Consider the following 17569-nt stretch of genomic DNA (forward strand, 5'->3'; position numbering starts at 1 on the left):
GGAGGAGTGGGAGTGGAGGATGAGTGTGCAAGGGGCATGATGGACAAATGAGGATGGGGCCGTGGGTGAGTGTGCAAGAGTAGTAGGGTGATGGATGAATGGGAATGGAGGATGTGTGCAAAAGTGAGGCCGATGGGCAGATGAGAACGGGGATGAATGTGCAAGGGGAAGGGTGACAGGAGCAGGAGCTGGATGAGTGTGCAAGAGCGGTGCAGGAATGGGAGTGGGGGTGAGCGTGCAAGGCTGGAGGGGCTGCGGGCGAGTGTGCAAGGGGTGAGTGTGCGGGGGCGGCGCGGTCTGCGGGCCCGACCCCGCGCAGGGCGTGCGGAGCGGGGGGGTCCGGCCCGTGCAGGGCCGTGCAGGGGGGCTGAGCTCACGCTTGGCTCGGGGCCGGGGCGCTGAGCTCACGCGCGGGGGGGCCCGGCCCGCACACGCACCCACCCCTCGCAGGGCCTCAGCGCCCACCCCCACCCGACAGCTGCAGGGTGACCCCCCCGGCACGGGGGGAGGGTTTGTTGCGGCCCCCCCAGCACACACGTCCGTGCTCGGCCCCCCTCGCACGCCCGGACCCGGGGGGTGCGAGAGCCCCTCCCGCGGTGTCAGCTCCGCCTCCCACGCGTGTCTTTGCCCCCTCCCGGGACCCCCCCCCCCCCCCCCCCGAGATGTGACCCCAAGTTTGGGACCTCCCAGGTGTTGCCCGTTGCCTCCCCCCCACGGAGCTCCCGGCGGGGAGGGGTTTGTCCCACATCTCCCCCATTTCCTCCCTGAAACGCGATCGCTCGTGGGGGGAAGTGGCGGGGGAAGGGAGCGGGGGAGGGTCCGCTCCGCAGGGCGGTGGGGGAGGGACCGGGATGCCTCGGGCCCCCCTCCCCCCCCGCAGCCGTCCCCTGCCTCAGTGTCCCCATTCTGGCACTCCAGGAATCCCTTGGGAAGGTCAGGGGTGTGGCATTCAGGGTGCTGCCTTGGGGTCCCCCCGGGTGCTGCCAGGGTCGTGCCCCCCCAGGCACTTCCCGGGGGGTGCTGGGGTCCCTGCAGGGTGAAGTGCTCGGGATGGGCAGGGGGCAGTGTCCTGGGGTCATCCCTCACTGCTGTGCCCCGGGGTGTCCCCAGGCAGGTGTTGGGGTGCAGGGTCCCGTGGCACTGCCTGGGGTGTCGGGGTGCCCCGAGACGGGTGCTGGGGTCCGCCCCATTGTGCCTCGGGATGTCGGGGTGTCGGGGGTCCCTGTGGTGGTACTGTGGGGTTTGGGGGTGCCCCAGGCGAGTCCTCCCATTATCCCCCCTTCCCACAGACAGCCGGGACAGGACCCTGAAGCTGATCCCGGGGCTGTCAGGGTGCGGGAATCCCTCCAGCGGGTCCCACAGGATGTCGGGGTGCTCCCGGGGGGAGTGCCGAGGGATATCGGGGTTCAGCCCCTCCGTTTCTCCCCCACAGACAGCAAAGCAATCGTGGACGGGAACCTGAAGCTGATCCTGGGGCTGATCTGGACCCTCATCCTGCACTATTCCATCTCCATGCCTATGTGGGAGGAGGAGGAGGATGACGAAGGCCGCCACCAGACCCCCAAGCAGCGACTGCTGGGCTGGATCCAGCACAAGGTGCCGCAGCTGCCCATCACCAACTTCAACCGTGACTGGCGCGACGGGAAAGCGCTGGGAGCGCTGGTGGACAACTGCGCGCCGGGTGAGGAGCACGGCGGGGCGGGGACCGTGGGGCGCGGGGGGCGTGGGGGGCACAAATGGGGGGAGAACTGTGCCCCGAGTGAGGGGGGAGTAGGGGGCGGGGGGCGGGGGGCGGGGGTGGGACAGGGGGCGGCTGGCACGGGGGGTACGAGGTGCAGGCTGGCTCGGGGGGCACCGGTGGAGATGCTGGGGGCACCAGGCGCAGAAGGGGGGACGTGCAGGACGGGGGTGCGCCCCTGACCCTTCTGGTCCCCCCAGGTCTGTGCCCAGACTGGGAGAAGTGGGACCCCAACAAGCCGGTGCAGAACGCTCGGGAGGCCATGCAGCAGGCGGACGACTGGCTGGGAGTCCCCCAGGTACGGGCATGGTGGGGGGCACTGCGGGGGCACTGGCACTCGCCCAGGTACGATGCAGGGCAGGAATGGGTGGGGGAGGCACTGGGAGAGGATGCTGGGGGTGCAAGGGCGTGTCTAGGGGGTGTCCTTGGGGATCCACAGGGGTCCCGGGGCATTTGGGGTACCCCATGGCACCTGTGGGTGTGCTAGGAGTGTGGCTGTGGGGGTTCCCCAGCAGGGCAAGAAGGGTCTGATGGGTGTTGGGGTCTCAGGAGGGTCAGGCAGGTGTCAGGGGGCCCCTCCTGGTAGTGGGGTGCGTGGTGGGGGGGTTCCCCAGCAGGGTCTGACAGGTGTTGGGCTTCCCCGCCAGGTGATCGCCCCCGAGGAGATCGTGGACCCCAACGTGGACGAGCACTCAGTGATGACGTACCTGTCCCAGTTCCCCAAGGCCAAGCTCCGGCCGGGGGCCCCTGTGCGCCCCCGTCTCCCCGAGCCCGGCCGCGCGCGCGCCTACGGGCCCGGTACGGGGGGCTGAGGGGGCTCGGGGGGCCGTGGGGCAGCTGGGGTCCCAGGACAGGGGGGCAGGAGGGGCTGGAGGTTTGTGTGGGCACCAGGGGGCTGGCACAGATGGGACATGGGACACAAAAGGGGCACAGAGCCCACACAGGGGAGCTCAGGGGCACATGGGGACTGGCACAGGGAGCACACGCGGAGGGTATTGGGTGGGGGACGTGGGGCTTTGGAGCCCAGCACACGAGAGTGCCTGGGGGCTATAGCTGTCAGGCCAAGAGAGTAAACTGTGGCCCCCTGCAAGCCCAGGGACCCCTCTCCAATCCTGGGGTGTCACCTGTGCCCAGGGACACCTGAGGGAAACCCCAGGGTCTCCACTCCCCACCCAGGGCTCCCCAAGAGTCCCGCTATGCACAGGGACCCCTCAAAGTCCTATCAGGCTCACCTGCCCATACTCAGGAGGCCACCATTGACACTCTGGACCCCCCTGCTACCACCAAGGACAACCTGGGGCCCCAAAGTCCTGGGGAGTTTTGAGGGGCTGGGGCCCCCCTTGACTCCCCCCACCCTGCAGGCATCGAGCCCCAGGGGAATGTGGTGCTGCGCCCTGCCCAGTTCACAGTGGAGACCCTCGAGGCAGGCATGGGCGAGGTCCTGGTCTATGTTGAGGACCCCGAGGGACACACTGAGGAGGTACAGGGGACCCTGGCCCCCCCTCTGGGGGATCCCCCCCATCTCCCTCTCTGGGAGAGGCCCCCCCAGTGCCCCAGCTCTGTGTCACCCCCTTCCCCCGGTTTTGGGGTCTCTTCCCACCGCAGGCCAAGGTGGTCCCCAACAATGACAAGAAACGAACATACAGTGTCACCTACGTCCCCAAGGTCGGGGGGCTGCACAAGGTGAGCACCTTGGTGACCCCCCAAGGCAACCCTTCTGTGACATCCCCCTTGCTACCCTCCCTGCAACACCCCCTGCAACAGCTCCACAACATGCCCCCTGTGACGTCCCCATGGCACCCCCGTGACACCCCCACCCCGTGACACCCCCATGTCTCAGAATGGTGGCTGCCCCTCCCACGCCTCCTTCCCAAGGGGAATGGGGGACACCTGGCACAGTGGGGTTTGGGGGTCCCTAGGGGGTCCCTAAGGATCTCTGGGGGGTTCTCCTTGGGGTCCCTGGGGATGGCACACTGAAGTCTGTGGGGGGAGGTGTTGTAACGGGGGGACCCTGGAGTGTCCTGTTGGGATTCCTGGGTGTTCTACGTATTAGGGTCCCTGGAGGGGACAATAGGGAGTCCTTTGGGGTGGTCACTGCTGAGGGGGATCCTCTTCAGGCTGTCATCCTAGGTGGTGTCCCTGGGGTGTGTGTCACTGCTGTCCCCATGGGGACCCATGGGGGGTTCTTCCTGGGGTGTGGTGCGGCCGTGGGGGCCGTGGTCCCCTGACACCTTTGATGTCCCTGTGCCCTCCAGGTGACAGTGCTGTTTGCGGGGCAGAACATTGACGGGAGCCCCTTTGGGGTGACTGTGGGCATGGCCCTGGGCGACGCCAGCAAGGTCACAGCACGCGGCCCCGGCCTGGAGCCTGTGGGCAACGTGGCCAACAAGGCCACCTACTTCGACATCTACACTGCAGGTGGGGGCACCGGGGGGCTGGGGGTCCCTGGGGACATGTCCTTGGGGTGGTGTTGCCATGGCATGGCCAGGTGACTGGGGACATGCCTTCATGGTGGCATTTCCATGGCATGACCCAGAGACTTTGAGGACGTGTCCTTGTGGTGGCTGTGACATGACTTGCTGGCACTGTCCATGTCCTCATGATGACATGGGGTGGCCTGGTGGCTCTGGGGTTGTGTCCTTGGAGTGGCAGGGCCATGGCATGACCATAGCATGATCTCATGATGGCTTGGGGACACCTCCTTCTCATTCCAGGGCCACAGCATGGCCAGGTGGCTCTGGGCACGTGTCCTCAAGGTGGCCTCGATGTAGCATGACCTGGTGGCTCTGGGGCCACACCTTCGTGGTGACGTGGCCATGGGGTGGTCTTATGGTGGCAGGGCCATGGCATGGAAGTGGCACCAAGGCTGTGTCCTTCTTGTGCCATGGCCATGGGTGGTCTGGTGGCTGTGGGGCCATGTTGTCAGGCATGGCTGGGTGACTCTGGGGACATGTCCTCACGGTGGCCTGGCCATGGGACTGAGCACATGTCCTGGTGACGACAGGGGCTGGCTCGGGCGATGTGGGGGTGGTGATCACGGACCCCCAGGGCCGACAGGACACAGTGGAGGTGATGCTGGAGGACAAGGGGGACAACGTGTTCCGCTGCACCTACCGGCCTGTCCTTGAAGGGCCACACACCATCTGTGTCACCTATGCTGGCGCCCAGGTCCCCAGGAGCCCCTTCACTGTCAATGTGGCTGAAGGTGAGGCTCCCTCCTGGGTCCCCACGTGGCTCCATAACATTTGTGGTGACTGTAACTAATGACACCCATCAGTGGCCCCACGTCACCCAACTGTGACCACGGTGGCCCCAAGGCACCCAGTGGTGAACGTGGTGGTCCATGACACCAATAAGTGACCGTGGGTGAACCTATGGACCCCTCACACTCCCTGGGGTGTCCCTCTGACACCCCTGTCCCCAGGGTGTCCCCAGGGGTTGGTTTCTTGTGCCCCATGGCACTTTCCTGTCCCCAGGGCATCCCCAGGGCATCCCCATGGGCCCCTCCCAACCTGGGACACCCCCCCTTCCTGTCCCTGGGGGTTCCCCAGGGTCCCCCTGGTGCCTGGTGGGTGCTAATGGGAATTTGCAGCCTGCACCCCCTCGGCGGTCCGGGCCACGGGCAGGGGGCTGCAGCCACGGGGGGTCCGAGTGCAGGACGTGGCTGACTTCAAGGTTCTGACGCGGGGCGCGGGCAGCGGGGACCTGCGGGTGACACTGCGGGGACCAGGTACGTGTCACTGAGTGGATCATGGCGGGGCTGGAAGGGTGAGGGGCCACTGGAAGGATGTGGGGAGGGTCCCACTGGGGGGGCACAATGGGTGAGTGTATGGGTGGGCATCCCCCATGGAGGGATGGATATAGATGGGGGACACCATGGGGGCTCTAGGGGTGGGGGACACCATGGGGGTGGCCATGGGGAGCTGGGTGCGTGGGCGCAGGTCCCATGAGGTTGTCCACGGAGGTTGGACGGTTGGAGCCATGCTGGGGTTGACCATGGGTTGGGGGGCACCATGGGAGGTGCACGGCTGCTGGGTGCCCCGGGGGTGGGTGCCCCATCTGCCCCCCTCCCACAGGGGGCACGGAGGAGCCGGTGACAGTGCGGGATGTCGGTGACGGCGTCTACGAGTGCGAGTACGTGCCCCGGGTGCCCGGCACCTACCAGGTGTCCATCACCTGGGGTGGCTACGCCATCCCCCGCAGGTCAGTGCCAAGCGCAGGGGTCCCGGCAGGGGGAAGTGAGGGGGGTGGGCTTGTGCGGAAGGGGGGGCAGGGGGGGATGTACAAGCCCCGCTCCTCACTGCCCCTCCACCCTCCCCAGCCCATCTGAGATGCAGACGTCCCACGGGGGTGGAGGCTTTTGGGGAATGGGGGGGGGTGTGTGTGGGGTACAAGCCCTCCCTCATCCGCCGGAGCCAATCTGAGGTGCAGGTGTCCCCCCAGGGGTGGGAGCTACCTGGGGGGACTGGGGGGTGCAGGTGTGTGCAGGTGTAGTGTAGCCCCCTCCCTCCCATTCCGCCCAGCTCGTTCGAGGTGCAGGTGTGTGAGGGGGTGGGGCTGTACAGGTGTGTTACAGCCCCCCTCACACCTGCCTGTCCCCCCCAGCCCATTCGAGGTGCAGGTGTCCCCTCAGCCAGGGGCACAGAAGGTCCGGGCCTGGGGGCCGGGGCTCGAAGGCGGGGTCGTGGGGCGCCCTGCAGACTTTGTGGTCGAGGCCGTCGGCACTGAAGTGGGGACCCTTGGTGAGCAGGGGGGGACATGGAGGTGGGGGCACTGTGGTGGGGACCCTGGGTGAGCCCTGAAGGGGGGGACATGGGGGCAGGGTCAGTAGCACCGTGGTGGGGACATGGGGACAGGGCTGGGTGTTGTGTGGTGGGAGCAGTGTGGGGAGCTGTGTGACGGGGACAAGGGCATGAGTGGGTGACACCCTGCTGGGGACATGGGGACAGAATGGGGGGCACCATGAGGCAATGTGGCACTGTGAGGGGTGTCAGCGTGGTGGGGACTAGGGCACGGAGTGTGTGAAACCCCACTGGGAACATGGGGACAGGCTGGAGGATGGGCACCATAGTGGGGTCCCCCACTGCTGTGGTGACAGAGGCATGCAGAGGTGGTGACATGGGGCAGGTTGGGGGTGGCCCCAGTGGGGTCAGGGGGACATGGGTGGTGCCACCCTGGGGACATGGATCACAGAGAGGGGACAATGGTCTGGGGGTCCCCACTGGGGGGACGTAAGGACTTGTTAGGTGTCACCCTGCTGGGGGCATGGGCACAGAGGGGGGACAAGGACGAGGTCTGGGGGCCGTGGCACGGGCACAGGGTAACGGTGGCTGTGGTGCCCCCAGGGTTCTCCATCGAGGGCCCATCCCAGGCGCGCATTGAGTGTGACGACAAGGGCGATGGCTCGTGTGATGTGCGGTACTGGCCCACGGAGCCAGGGCTCTACGCTGTGCACGTGGTCTGTGACGACGAGGACATCCGGGACAGCCCTTTCATGGCTGATATCCGCCCCGCTCCTCCTGACTCCTGGCCCGACAAGGTGCTGTGACCCACGGCAACCCACGGATCCTGTTGTGCCCTTGTGCTCCACAGTGCCCTGCTGTGCTCCATTGCGCCCCTTTACACCTCACCTGTGGGTGCTGGGGGTGCCAGCACCCCACTGCATCCTTCTAACCCCCCCTCTCTACAGGTGAAGGCCTTCGGGCCCGGGCTGGAGCCCACTGGCTGCATCGTGGATCGCCCGGCCGAGTTCACCATTGACGCCCGTGCTGCCGGCAAGGGGCCCCTCAAGCTCTATGCCCAGGTGGGAGCTGTAGGGGCTGCTGGGTGCTCTTGAGTGACATTGGGTGGTGTTGAGCACCTTTGCGTGCTGTTGAACACTGCTGGGTTCCATTTAGTGTTACTGGGCACCATTGGGTGCCCTTGAGCACTATTGGGTGCTGTTGGGCACAGTTGGGCACCCTTGGGTGCCATTGGCCAGTGCCGAGAATGCTGTTGGGCTCCCTCACCTCCCCCCTGCTGCTCACAGGACGCCGAGGGCTTCCCCATTGACATCAAGGTGAAGGACAATGGTGACGGCACCTTCCACTGTGTCTACGTCCCCACCAAGGCCATGAAGCACACAGTCATTGTCGCCTGGGGGGGTGTCAACACCCCCAGTAGCCCCTTCCGCGTGGGTGTCATGGGGGCCCATGGGTGCTGGGGTGGCTGTGGGGATCCCTTGAGGTGTAGGGAGGGGGTGCTAGTCATGGAGGGTGTTAAGGTGTCAGATGTGGGGCATGAGAGTCCCGTGGGGCTGGGGGCCCATGGGTTGATGTGGATGGAAATGGGGGTCCCATGGGGTGCTGGGTGTGGGGATGGAGGTCCCAGACCCATAGGGTGCTGGGGTAGGGCTGGGGGTCCCATGAAGTGCTGGGGGTGGGAGTCTATGGAGTGGTTGGATAGAGGGAGAGTGCCAGTGCTGGGGGGGGTTGGAGGTCCCAGTCCCATGGGGTGCTAGGGAAAGAGGGATCTGTGCCCCTGCCCCATGAGACACTGTGGGCCCGCAGGTGAACGTGGGTGAGGGCAGCCACCCCAGCAGGGTGAAGGTGCACGGGCCAGGTGTGGAGAAGACGGGGCTGAAGGCCAATGAACCCACTTACTTCACCGTGGACTGCAGCGAGGCTGGACAGGGTGGGTGCGATGGTGGGAGGTACCCTGGGAACTCCTCTGTGGACATGAGGCTTGTGTCCCTGGTCCTGCACCCCTGGTCCTGCACCCCTGGTCCTGCACCCCTGGTCCTGCACCATTACCACCAGTCCTGCTCCATCATTCCTGGATCAAGGGTCCTTCATTCTGGGCCCATCAGTTCTGGTCCTGGTCCTGCATCCCTGGTCCTACATCCCTGATCCTGCATCCCTGCTCCTGGTCCATTGTCCCTGCTCCTGGTCCAGGATTCCTGGGCCTGCATCCCTGTTCCTGCACCTGCATTCGTGGTCCATTATCTCTGATCCTGGTCCATCAATCCTGGTCCTATCCATCATCTCCAGTCCTGATCCAGTCCCCTGCCCCATGTGCCCCGTTCCACTCCTTGGTGTCCCCCTGGGGAGTGGGTGCTGCTGACCCGGCCACCCCCACAGGTGACGTCAGCATTGGCATCAAGTGCGCCCCAGGAGTGGTGGGGCCGCTCGAGGCCGACATCGACTTTGACATCATCAAGAATGACAATGACACCTTCACGGTCAAGTACACAGCGCCGGGCGCGGGACTCTACACCATCATGGTGCTCTTTGCCAACCAGGTCAGGGTTCTGGGACTGCCCCACATCCCCAAGGGTCCGTTCCCCACTCTGTGGGGTGCCCCCACCCCTTAGGGGCTAGGTGGGGCTGGGGCTTTGACCCCGTGGTGCCCCCGTGTCACTGTGCCCTGGTCTTGGTCCGCAGGAGATCCCCTCCAGCCCCTTCCGCATCAAGGTGGACCCATCCCACGACGCCACCAAGGTCAAAGCCGAGGGACCTGGGCTCAGCCGGACGGGTGAGGGGCCAGTGGGGTGGGGTGGGGGACATGGGGTGGGGGTGATGGGTGCTGTGAGGCAGGTCCTGTGAGTGGCGTGGGTCCCATGGTGGCTGACACTGGGGGGCAGGGGGGGAGGTGGGGACCCCCACCCACATCTGGGTGCTATGGGGCAGGGACTGTGGGTGCCGTGGGTCCTGCAGTGACTTGATGATGTGGTGCAGGGGTGGAGGTGGGGACCCCCACCCACTTCCGCGTGCAGACGCGGGGGGCGGGGAAGGCCCCCCTGGACGTGCGGTTCGTGGGGTCAGGGCCTGGCCCAGCCGTTGCCGACTTCGAGGTCATCGACAATCACGACTATTCGTACACTGTCAAGTACACCCCGCTGCAGCAGGTGCGTGCTGGGAGCACCTGGACCCATGGGAACATCCCATAGAGCCACCTCAACCAGTCTGGGCACCCCAACCCATAGGGTCACCCCATGGAGGAATGCCCAACATACAGGGGCTCCCTGGCCCATGGGGTACCTAAGAGGGGCCCCCTCACTGACATCTCATTCCCTGGGACACCCTCCCTTAAGGACACCCACTGATACAGCCCAGGGTTTAGGGGCACCCCATGAGCATCCCCTCCCCATAGGCACCCCCAGCTCCTGGGCAGCCCACCCCTACGAACACCCCCCCGTCGCCATGGTCACCCCAGCTCTGAGGGCACGCCCTTGGGGCAGCTGCAGCCCCACATGTGTACCTGTCAACCCAGGGCACCCCCAGGTCCACAGATTCCCCCATCCCTGGGAATTTACCCTCCCCAGCAGCCATGGGTGACCCCAGCCCCCCTCAGCCTTATGGCTATGTGTCCCCTGGTACCCCCTTGGAATCCCCCAGCACTGTCCCGTGGATGTCTGCCCTCTGTCCCAAGACTGGGTGCTGTGTGGGGGTGCCCTGGCAGCACCCTGAAGTGGAGTTGTTCCTGCAGGGCCCCCTATCCGTTGTGGTCACCTATGGGGGGGACCCCATCCCCAAGAGCCCCTTCCCCATCACTGTGGCCCCCCCTCTGCAGCTGGGCAAGGTCAAGGTGCAGGGGCTCAACAGCAGTGAGTTGCAGCACTGGGGGAGTGGTGGGGGGACACCGAGGGAGGGGAGCACCCTGCATGTGGTGTAGAGTGTGGGGTGGGCCCTGCAGGGGACACTTGAGCATTGGGGGCATCCTGGGGGAAGAGACCTTGGAAGGGACACCTGGGTGACAGGATCAGTCTGGGGGGGCACTCTGAATATGGGGGCACTCTGGGGGAGGGCACTCTTTGAGTGTGGGGTTCAGTGGGGTGAGGGCACATGAGGGCACAGACACTGCATGTAGGGATACCTGGGTGGGGGATACACACCCTGGTTATGGGGTGCAGCTTGGGGGTGCCAAGGGTGGGTTGGGGGACACCCTAGTAGGAGAGATTTGGGACTACCTATGTGTGGGAGCAACCAGGATATGTGGGACAGATATGGGTGAGGGCATGGGGGGACACACACCCTGTGGGGAAACAATACCCTGGATATGGGGGACACCCTTGGGTGGAGGTGACACACCCTGGGACAGACACACACCCCCCCACCCCGGGTCTGAGGGACACATCTGGGTATGGGGTTCTCCATAGGTCTGGGGGCACCCCAGGGTGTGGGGTGCCCCTCTGACCCCCCACTCCCCTGCAGAGGCAGAGGTGGGGCAGGTGCAGGAGTTCCAGGTGGAGGCCCAGGGTGCAGGAGGCCAGGGGCAGCTGGAGGTGAAGGTGACGGGCCCCTCGCGGCGCCCCGTGCCCTGCACAGTGGGGCCTGCGCCCCCCGGGGGCCCCCACCCTGTCACCTTCACACCATCCGAGGAGGGGCCCCACCGCGTCGAGGTCACCTACGATGGGCACCCAGTTCCAGGCAGCCCCTTCCCTGTGGAGGCTCTGCTGCCCCCTGACCCATCCAAGGTGAGCATGGCACACGTGTGTGCAACAGGGATGTGTGTGTCCCAACCCCTGTGTGTCTCTCTGCCCTCCTGACCCCCACGTGCCGCTCACAAGCCCCAAATGTGCCCATATCCCCATAACCCCTGCATGTCCCCCCTGACCCCCACGTGTTCCTGCGCGAGCAGGTGGTGGCCTCGGGACTGGGGCTGCAGGGCAGTCACATGGGGGTCCACTGACCCCCACCTGTCCCTCTGTCCCCCTGACCCCTACCTGTCCCTGTGTCCCTCTTGACCTCCACCTGTCCCTGTGTTTCCCCTGACCCCCATGTGTCCCTGTGCCTGCAGGTGGTGGCCTCGGGGCCGGGGCTGAAGGGCGGTCGTGTGGGGGTCCCAGCACCCTTCTCCATTGCCACGCAGGGCGCGGGCAGTGGGGGGCTGGGGCTGACAGTGGAGGGGCCCTGCGAGGCCAAGATCGAGTGCCAGGACAACGGGGACGGCTCCTGCGCCGTGTCCTACCTGCCCACAGCGCCCGGAGAGTACCACATCAACATCCTCTTTGCTGGGCGCCACATCCCGGGCAGCCCCTTCACGGCCGCGGTCACGGCGCCCTTCGACCCGGCCAAAGTGACAGCATCGGGGCCGGGGCTGGAGCGCGGCCGTGCGGGCGAGGCGGCCGTCTTCTCCGTGGACTGCTCACAGGCCGGCGAGGCCGAGCTCACCATCGAGATCCGCTCTGAGGCCGGCGTCAAGGCCGAGGTGCTGGTGCAGAACAACCGCGACGGCACCTACGCCATCACCTACACTCCGGCCTGCGCTGGCGCCTACACCATCACCATCAACTACGGCGGCCTCCCGGTGCCCAACTGCCCCGTGCGCGTCACTGTCGACCCAGCCGTCGACACCAGCAGCGTCAAGGTCTACGGCAAAGGCGTGGAGCCACGAGGTGAGGGAGGGACACACAGGGGTTGCTCACCACGGCATCTCTTTCTCCTGGGTGGGGATCTCCTTCTCCCCAGGGGCATCCCGTCCCTGTGGGCATCTCTTCCTCCTGGGTACCCCTGTGGACACCACAGGCATCTCCCCTCTATGAGCATCCCCACGGGCACCCCATCCCTGAGGGTATCCCCTCTCTGTGGACATCCCCGCTCACAGGCATTCCAACCCCATGGAAAGCCCTTCTCATGTGGGGGATTTCTGGGCACCCTATGGACATCCCTCCATGGGCACGTCCCCCTTGCATGGACAACCCCGTGGCTATGGACACTCCCATGGTCACCAACATCTCCTTCCCATGGGCATCCCCTCTAAGGGGGGCTCTCCTGGGCACCCCACAGGCATCTCTCCTCCCTCTGTCCCCCTTGCCCTCACCACTACTCAGGGGTCCCTGTGGTTTTCCCCTCATTCCTGGGTGGAAGTTCTGGGGGTGCAGGGGGTGTGGGGTGGGACACCAAGGGTGTGCCAGTTTCCCCTTGAAGCCCCTGTGTGTGCTGGGGGGGCCATGGGCTCTCAGAGGGTGCTGTAAGGGTGAGCTCTGGGCCCCCTTGACCCCCTTGTACCCCTCAGGGGTGCTGCGGGAGGTGAGCACTGAGTTCACAGTGGATGCGCGGGCACTGGCCCCCACTGGGGGACCCCACGTCCGGGCACGGGTGCTGAACCCCTCAGGGTCCCCTATCGACACCTTCATCACTGACCTCGGCGATGGCACCTACCGCGTGGAGTACACACCTTTTGAGGAGGGTGAGGGACCCCCATAAAACCCCTGGGAGCCCCAACACCCCCAGGGACCCCGAGGCCCTCTTGGAGAACACAGGCACCCCCAGGGGACTCCCAAACCCCTAGGGACCCCCAACCCCCTGGGAACCTCCAGGGACCATGAGCTCCCCCAGGGACTCTGGTGCTCCTACACCAGACTCCAGCATCCCCCCCAGACCCCAAGTCCTGGCCAGGCATCCTCCATTCCTCATGAGGGACCTTCAGAGAGGGATCTTCCTGTGCCATGTCCAAGTGGGGACCCCCTTCAATTCCCGCTGGATCCCCAGAACCAGGAACCCCCAAGACCACTGAGACATCCCCAAATCCCAACCAGGGACTCCCAGCCTCCCCCAAAAACCTCATCCAGGGATCCCCAAAACCTCCAAGACCTTTCAAACCTCACCTAGGGACCCCCAAAATCCCCATCCCTGAGACCCCTTGAGCCTGCTCCACAGGCAGTGTGTGATGGTGTCCCTGTCGCAGGGCTGCACCTGGTGGAGGTGACATATGATGACGTGGCGGTCCCCAAGAGCCCGTTCCGTGTGGGGGTGACTGAGGGCTGCGACCCCACACGCGTTCGGGCGCATGGCCCTGGCCTGGAGGGCGGCCTGGTGGGCACGGCCAACCACTTCACCGTGGAGACCAGGTGGGCACTGACCCCCACCCTCAATCTGGCCCTGCTCCCCAAAGGCCCCCAACCCCTGCCTTCCAAATCCCCTGCCCTAGCCGTATTCCACACCCACCCATCCCTCATGCTGTCCATGTTGGGGGGTTTGGGGTGGGCATGGCTCCCTGCTTCATTGTGAAGACCAGGGGGCCACCAGCCCTGAGTCCCTCCATTCCCACCCATGGATTCCTCCCTCAGAGATGTCACCTCCATCCCAAGCCACCAACCCACCATCTCCATGCCCTGTTGTGGAAGTGCCACCACTATCCTCTTGCACCTGTGCCCTTCATGTGCATGTCTCACTTCTATCCCATGTCACCAACCCGCCACCTTCATCCTATGTCACAACTCTGGCATCTCCATGTTCTGCCACAGAGGTCCCATGCCCAGCCTTTTGCATCCTCTGCCGCCTGTGTCCTTTCCCATGGATGTACCACCTCCATCCCATGTCACCAAACAGGCATTTCCCTCCCTGCCATGAAAGTGCCATCTCCATCCCATGTCACCAGGATGGCATCTCTGTCCACTTGCCATGGAGGTGCCACCTCTGCCAGGGAGGTAGCACCTCCCTCCCCCTGCCATGGAGGTGGCACCTCCATGTCCCTACCATGGCAGTTGTTCCCCCTGGCCCCACCATGCCTGTGTTGCCTCTCTGAGTGGTGGCATGTCCCTAGGGGCGCGGGCACTGGGGGGCTGGGCCTGGCCATCGAGGGTCCCTCAGAGGCAAAGATGTCCTGCAAGGACAACAAGGACGGGAGCTGTGCAGTGGAGTATGTCCCCTTCACGCCTGGTGACTACGACGTCAACATCACCTTCGGTGGCCACCCCATCCCTGGTGCGTGGGGACACAGGGACGGGGGGGTGGGGGGAGGTGTCCTGATTGTCATCTGTTGGTCACAGGGCTTCACAGTGGTGATGCCACCCATGGTGGCCCCACAGCCAAGCTGTCCCCTGGCTGTGCTGTTCCCATGGCCATGGCTTTGGTACCCCTGTGGCCACACTGACTGGTGGTCGTGTTGTCCTCATGGCTCACATTGACCCCATGGCCACATTGACCTTATCAGCACACTGGCCCCACAGATTGTCCGTGCATGTGATGGACATGTCAGCTCTATGGCCACACTGTCCCTGTGCCCCTGTTGACCTCATGGCCTTGTTGACCTTGTCCTCATGCTGATCCCGTCCCCACATTGACCCCACACTCACATTGGCAGTGGCCACACTGCCCTCATCTCCACCCTACCCTGCCCCATGCTGCCTCCCTCATGCACTGACCCCCTTCTCCACACAGGGAGCCCGTTCCGGGTGCGAGTGCGGGATGCTGTGGATGCCTCAAAGGTGACGTGCTCAGGGCCAGGGCTGGGGCCCAGTGTCCGTGCACGACTGCCCCAGAGCTTCACCGTGGACGTCAGTGCCGCGGGACGTGCAGCCCTGGAGGTGACACTGCTGGGGCCCACTGGTACGTGGGGACGGGGGGAGCAGGGGGTGCCTGTGTCTCGTGGGGTGTCCTGACCTCCGGGGTGTCCTGCCTCTTCAATGTCCTGCTCCATAGATGTCCTGGCCCTTGGATCCCATGGTCTATAGAGAGTCCTGCCCCCTGGGGTGTCATGACTCCTGGGTTGTCTAGCACCATGGATGCCCTGTTCCATAGGATGTCCTGCCTCACGGTGTCCCCTGTTATAGAGGGTGTCCTACCTATGGACGTCTTGCTCCACAGGGTGTCCTACCCCATAGGACGTGCAGGCCCATGAGTGCCCTTCTTCATAGGGTGTTCTACCCCATAGGATGTCCAGCCCCATGAATGCCCTTCTTCACAGGGTGTCCTTCCCCATGGGATGCCCTCCTCACAGATACTCAGATCCACCCAGGGAGGTTGTGCCCCACATGCTGCTCTATGCCCACCATGTCCTCCTGTCCCACATGTCTCCCTGCCTCACATGTTCCCACCCCACATGTCCCACTGCCCCACAGGGCTACCGGAGCCAGTGGAGATCCGAGACAATGGTGATGGCACCCACAAGGTCACCTACACCCCAGCCACTGATGGGCCCTACACCGTGTCTGTCAAGTACGGGGGGCAGGAGGTGCCGCGCAGGTGAGACCCCACCTCGGGTGAGCAGAGTGGGACAGGATCCCCACACAGCCTGGAGATCCTGGCACCCTTCTGACTCCCTGCTTCCCCCAGCCCCTTCAAGGTGACGGCGCTGCCCACCCATGATGCCAGCAAGGTGCGGGCGAGCGGCCCCGGGCTGAGTGCGGGAGGGATCCCTGCCAGCCTCCCTGTGGAATTCACCATTGACGCCCGCGACGCTGGCGAGGGACTGCTCACGGTGCAGATTCTGGTCAGTGTGTGAGGAGGAAACATGGGGGAGTATGAGGGTTGTGGGAGAGCATACTGGGGATGGGTGAAGGGCTGCTCACAGTCCAGATCCTGGTCAATGCAGGGGGGAGTCATGGGGTGCTGGGCCCCACACGGTGCCCTTTCCCCCACATCCCGGGGTGCTGAGCCCCACAGGGTGCCCCCAGGACAGGGCACTGATGGGGATTGCCTGCAGGACCCCGAGGGACAGCCCAAGAAGGCATCAATCCGGGACAATGGGGATGGCACCTACACAGTGTCCTACGTGCCCGACGTGCCGGGGCGCTACACCAGCACTGTCAAGTACGGGGGCGACGAGATCCCTGCATCGCCCTTCCGGGTCCTCGCCGTGCCTTCTGGCGATGCCAGCAAGTGCCTCGTCACAGGTGGGGCTGTCCCCCAGTGTCCTTATGCTGACCTATGTCATCCCCTTGCTGGCCTCTGGCATCCCCTTGCTGACCCACAGCATCCCCTCACTGCCCCACGATGTCCCCTCGCTGCCCCACCGCACCCCTCCCTGCCCCACAGCGTCCCTCCTGCCCCACAGCATCCCCTCCTGCCCCACAGCATCCCCTCCTGCCCCACAACATCCATATGCTGACCCACAGTGTCCCCCCGCTGTCTCACAGCACCCACCCCAGACACCCCTGCCTTACCCCCCACCACCCCATGGCTGCCCCCCAGCACACCCACTGCCCCACTGCTGCCCCTCAGCACCCCTCCCACCACCCCCAGACCTGCCCCACGGCACAGTGGGGATGAGTGGGTGCCCCCAGGACAGGATGTGCTGGCCCCTCGGAGCCCCCCGGCCCCCTCGGCACCCCTGGCCCCCCAACCAGCCCCCCAACCCCTTCTCACCGCTCTCCCTGGTCTTTCTTGCAGTATCCATTGGGGGCCATGGACTGGGTAAGTGGTGCCAGGGGGGCAGTTGGGGGGCTGGGAGGAGGCAGTTGGGGGATAGGTTTGGAGTCCCCCCATGGCCCTGACTCCACCCCCCCCTGCAGGTGCCTGCCTGGGCCCCACAATCCAGATCGGGGAGGAGACGGTGATCACGGTGGACGCAAAGGCGGCAGGACAGGGCAAGGTCACCTGCAAGGTGTCGACGCCTGATGGTGCTGAGCTGGACGTGGATGTGGTGGAAAACCACGATGGCACTTTTGACATCTTCTACACTGCACCTGAGCCCGGCAAATACGTCATCACCATCCGCTTTGGCGGGGAGCACGTCCCTAACAGCCCCTTCCATGTCATGGTGGGTGGGGCACTGGGGCGGGCACTGTGAGTCTGCGGGGGTTGTGATGAGCACCATGGGTCAGACTTTGGGAGACCATAGTGTGGGCAGCATGGAATTGGGAGACCGTGATGGGTGACATGGGGCAGAGAGTTGGGACTATGACGGGCACCGTGGGGTCGGATGACCATGGTGGGTGCTGTGGCGCAGACAAGTGGGGCCATGGGGTTGGGAAACAGTGGTGGATCCAAGGGGCAAAGAGTTGAGGGCACAATGGACACCATGGGACAGATTTTGAACACCAGGGTGACACCGTGCAGTAGGGAAACCATGGTGGGGTTGAAACATCATGGTAGGCACCAACAGAGAGAGGACTGGAGCCATGGTTGA

General features: G+C 65.0%; 1 protein-coding gene across 2 annotated transcripts in view; it reads left to right on the top strand.

Annotated features, from left to right (window-relative positions):
• Positions 1-17569, top strand: part of FLNC (filamin C) — a 28176-nt gene that overhangs the window by 722 nt on the left and 9885 nt on the right. The window contains exons 2-30 of one of the 2 annotated variants that reach the window (XM_053942487.1): positions 1433-1681; positions 1939-2036; positions 2386-2536; positions 3100-3218; positions 3344-3421; positions 3994-4156; positions 4743-4943; positions 5331-5468; positions 5815-5941; positions 6344-6480; positions 7084-7277; positions 7428-7541; positions 7767-7910; positions 8287-8410; positions 8857-9017; positions 9160-9250; positions 9454-9623; positions 10205-10322; positions 10930-11192; positions 11516-12113; positions 12734-12907; positions 13406-13568; positions 14264-14424; positions 14881-15048; positions 15561-15684; positions 15775-15931; positions 16145-16334; positions 16831-16854; positions 16953-17200. In XM_053942487.1, coding sequence (XP_053798462.1) covers positions 1433-1681; positions 1939-2036; positions 2386-2536; positions 3100-3218; positions 3344-3421; positions 3994-4156; positions 4743-4943; positions 5331-5468; positions 5815-5941; positions 6344-6480; positions 7084-7277; positions 7428-7541; positions 7767-7910; positions 8287-8410; positions 8857-9017; positions 9160-9250; positions 9454-9623; positions 10205-10322; positions 10930-11192; positions 11516-12113; positions 12734-12907; positions 13406-13568; positions 14264-14424; positions 14881-15048; positions 15561-15684; positions 15775-15931; positions 16145-16334; positions 16831-16854; positions 16953-17200 — 4847 coding nt within the window. The remainder of the gene's footprint in view (positions 1-1432; positions 1682-1938; positions 2037-2385; positions 2537-3099; positions 3219-3343; positions 3422-3993; positions 4157-4742; positions 4944-5330; positions 5469-5814; positions 5942-6343; positions 6481-7083; positions 7278-7427; positions 7542-7766; positions 7911-8286; positions 8411-8856; positions 9018-9159; positions 9251-9453; positions 9624-10204; positions 10323-10929; positions 11193-11515; positions 12114-12733; positions 12908-13405; positions 13569-14263; positions 14425-14880; positions 15049-15560; positions 15685-15774; positions 15932-16144; positions 16335-16830; positions 16855-16952; positions 17201-17569) is intronic. The other variant, XM_053942488.1, reaches the window with a different exon arrangement.

This window comes from Vidua chalybeata, chromosome 5 (genome assembly GCF_026979565.1).
Source record: "Vidua chalybeata isolate OUT-0048 chromosome 5, bVidCha1 merged haplotype, whole genome shotgun sequence".
Classification (NCBI taxonomy): Eukaryota; Metazoa; Chordata; class Aves; order Passeriformes; family Viduidae; genus Vidua; species Vidua chalybeata.